We start from the raw sequence: 2,964 nt of genomic DNA, 5'->3' as shown, positions 1-2,964 counted from the left end.
AAAGGTCCAATACCCTAAGATATTCATTTTAATATGATATAAAACGGAAAACAGAAGGAAATGTCCTGGTTGAGAGGCTGATGACAGCTTTCTCGCATGAAAAATTACTTTAATGTTTAATCGACTATCAAAATAGTTTCTGACATGGCGTAATTGATGGGGGGAGGGATGGGAGAGGGTGTTACAAGTACAACCTATCAATAATCAAAACCAATGCCAATGCAACCCCCCCCCCCCCCCCCCCCCCCCCCCCCCCCCCCCCCGCCCCCCCAAAAAACCTAACTTAATTTCTCCAACATAAATAAAGACATTTGCACCAAAATAGCAGAAAAATTCACCAGAATGCAGAAAATGAAATGTTTCACGCTTAATATTTTGCTTAAAAGTGGAGATCCCGGGGCGCCCTGGTAGCTCACCGGGTGGAGCGCGTGCCCCTTGTACTAAGGCTCAGTCCTTACCGCAGCGACCCGCGGTTCTTTGCTACATATCATCTCTCTCTCTCTCCCTCCCTCTCCTACTTTCCTGTCTTAAGCTGCCCTGTCCACTAAAGGTTAAAAAGCCCCCAAAACACCTTTAAAAGTGGGGATCTGGGGCGGCCTCTAGCGACCCCCATCTTTCTCTATCTTTCATGTCTGTCCACTGTCACTAATAAAGGGAAAAGGCCCCAAAAATAATCTTGAATAATAAATAAGCGGAGATCTGAACCCCCAACAATGTTGAACCCAAAGTTACGCCCCTGGTTGCCGATTAGTCGACTAAAGGCGTTAGTTCTCACGCATTTTAATGAAAAATGAGTGCAACTATTGCAGACACGTGTTGTAACTTACGTCCATTCTTTCACACAGGTGACCGCACGGCGCCTTTGGAAGAAAGTGTACGACGAGCTGGGAGGAAGTCCGGGCAGCACCAGCGCTGCTACTTGCACTCGCAGACACTACGAGAAGTGAGGAACAGTCGGTCTCTAACCTGTCATCCATGCAAACGCTTTATCAGCTCATTCTGATCACAGGTGTGTTTCCGTAGGCTGGTGCTGGCCTTTGAACGCCACCTAAAAGGGGAGGACGACAGGCCGCTGCCTCCCAGCAAACCGCGAAAGCCATATAAGAGGAACATGGATGCCAAGGTCACCAAGGCCAAGAGGAAGAGGACTCCGTCGGACATGGATGTGGATTCAGAGATGGAGGTGAGTCAAATTGGGGAGATACCCACTCCCATTTTACAGACCAAAACAACTGATAATAAAAACAACTAGTTTTGTTTAGTTGCAACCCTTAAGAAAAATATAGAAAAGTCTGAAATCTGGATTAGTGCATAACGTGTCCTAAAACATATCCTGTATGATTTTATAGATTCTCAGCCAGAGAAGTCCGGAGGCTGCCTGCCAAAGTGACGCGGCGATGCATCCTCACCCCGCTCTGTGGGCCCCCCCCTCGGACAGACTCCCCCCCGACGTCTCCCAGCCAAACCGAGCCGCCGCCGCCCTTTGCACGTCCGTCTACGCCCACCTCGTCCCGGTCCCCACGTCCAGTCCTTGGACCGCCCACGTCCCGCCTGCTGCCGGAGAGGTCATCTCGCCTCTGGAGAAGAAAAAGCGAGTGGCTCAGGCGAGCCTTAACTTGCCCCCGAGTCCTCACAGCGAGGACAAAGAGCGTCCCTCCGTCATTCACTGCTCCCCGTCTCCGGCGAGGGCTTCTTCCAGCCAAAACTGCAACTCCTCCAACAGCTCCCCGCTGCCTTTGTCCCCTTCGTCTTCCCGCAGCCCGTCCCCTTACTCGGTTTCATCAGAGGACGGCCCTGAGGAGACTAAAGACAAACCTGCGTCGGACTCTGAACTACCCCTAAAGTGCTCTAGTTCTGGGAAAACTACATCCAGCAGTGAGGAACGCAAGTTTGCGAGCTGTAGTCAGAAATCCAAAGACCCTGCAGGACAGAGTAAAAACGTCCGCTCCCAATCCGCAGATTCCATCAAACTCCAGATTGAAGGCTCCGCCTGGATGCCGATCCACAAAGGGAGCGTCAAATACGCCCCCCATCCCTTCCACTTGCCCTCCTCCTTGGCTCTGAGATCCGACTGGGCTCCAACATCTACCTCTAGTTTCACCAAAGTTGTTCCTAAATCCGTGCAGCTCCTGCGGCCCGCCCCCATCCGGCCGGCGTATAAAACCCCCCAGGGCAGGTTGCTGCAGCAGGACGACTCTCTGGCTTGTGCGAAGAAGCTGAGCAACATGGCTCCATGGCTATATCCTACAGAGAAGAGGGACAAATCCAGGACAATGCAACCAAAGGGTCCTTCAACGCAGCAGCAGCAGAGTCTGGCCCACTCTGCCGCCAACCTGCCGGCGTCCTGCGTCCATCAGAGCTGCGACAAATCAGGGAGAGATTCCCGGCACCAGCCTTTACTACACCCTTCGTTCCTCCCCAACAGAATGAGACTACCTCAATCTCAGCTGACGTACCGCCACGTCCCAGTGAGTCCAGCTCACTCTGCTCTCATTGGGTCTGAGGTTTACCCCTATCCCTACTCCATTCCTCTGTTAAACCCCCAGACCTGCTACACCCTACCTGCCGTGCATCCCGTTTACTTTCACAAGCTGTGATTTCCATTGTATGTTAACTCTAGACTTTCGTAACAAAAGATGCATCACATGTGATCTTGATCTTGATCAGAAGAAGGCAGACGTTGAGCAGTTTGGTCAACTTATCTGTTTGTTTTTGTCTACCTTACGCCCTGAAAAGCCCTAAAAAGACTAAAGTCTGACACCATCTCACATCTAAAGACACTCTGTCATACAGGCCCAATCCCAAAGTGAGCCCTGAGGACTAAAGACTCAGACTTAATTGATCTCAGGTGCTAAGTGAGGGAGCTCTTCATTCACTTCACGTTTAACTTCAGATACAGTATTAGGGGACCACTAAGGTCTAAATAAAGAGACTTCAGATACAGTATTAGGGGACCACTAAGGT

At 50.9% G+C, this 2,964-nt stretch overlaps 1 protein-coding gene across 1 annotated transcript in view; it reads left to right on the top strand.

Annotated features, from left to right (window-relative positions):
- Window positions 1–2,958, top strand: part of arid5a (AT rich interactive domain 5A (MRF1-like)) — a 10,954-nt gene extending 7,996 nt beyond the window's left edge. Inside the window, exons 3-5 of the mRNA XM_034872320.1 lie at window positions 796–943; window positions 1,024–1,183; window positions 1,350–2,958. Coding sequence (XP_034728211.1) covers window positions 796–943; window positions 1,024–1,183; window positions 1,350–2,597 — 1,556 coding nt within the window. The 3' untranslated portion in view covers window positions 2,598–2,958. The remainder of the gene's footprint in view (window positions 1–795; window positions 944–1,023; window positions 1,184–1,349) is intronic.
- Window positions 2,959–2,964: the final 6 nt, after the last annotated feature.

This window comes from Etheostoma cragini, chromosome 5 (genome assembly GCF_013103735.1).
Source record: "Etheostoma cragini isolate CJK2018 chromosome 5, CSU_Ecrag_1.0, whole genome shotgun sequence".
Lineage (NCBI taxonomy): Eukaryota > Metazoa > Chordata > Actinopteri > Perciformes > Percidae > Etheostoma > Etheostoma cragini.
The sequence above is the reverse complement of the archived record's forward strand: the minus strand, read 5'-3'. Positions and strand labels throughout refer to the sequence as shown.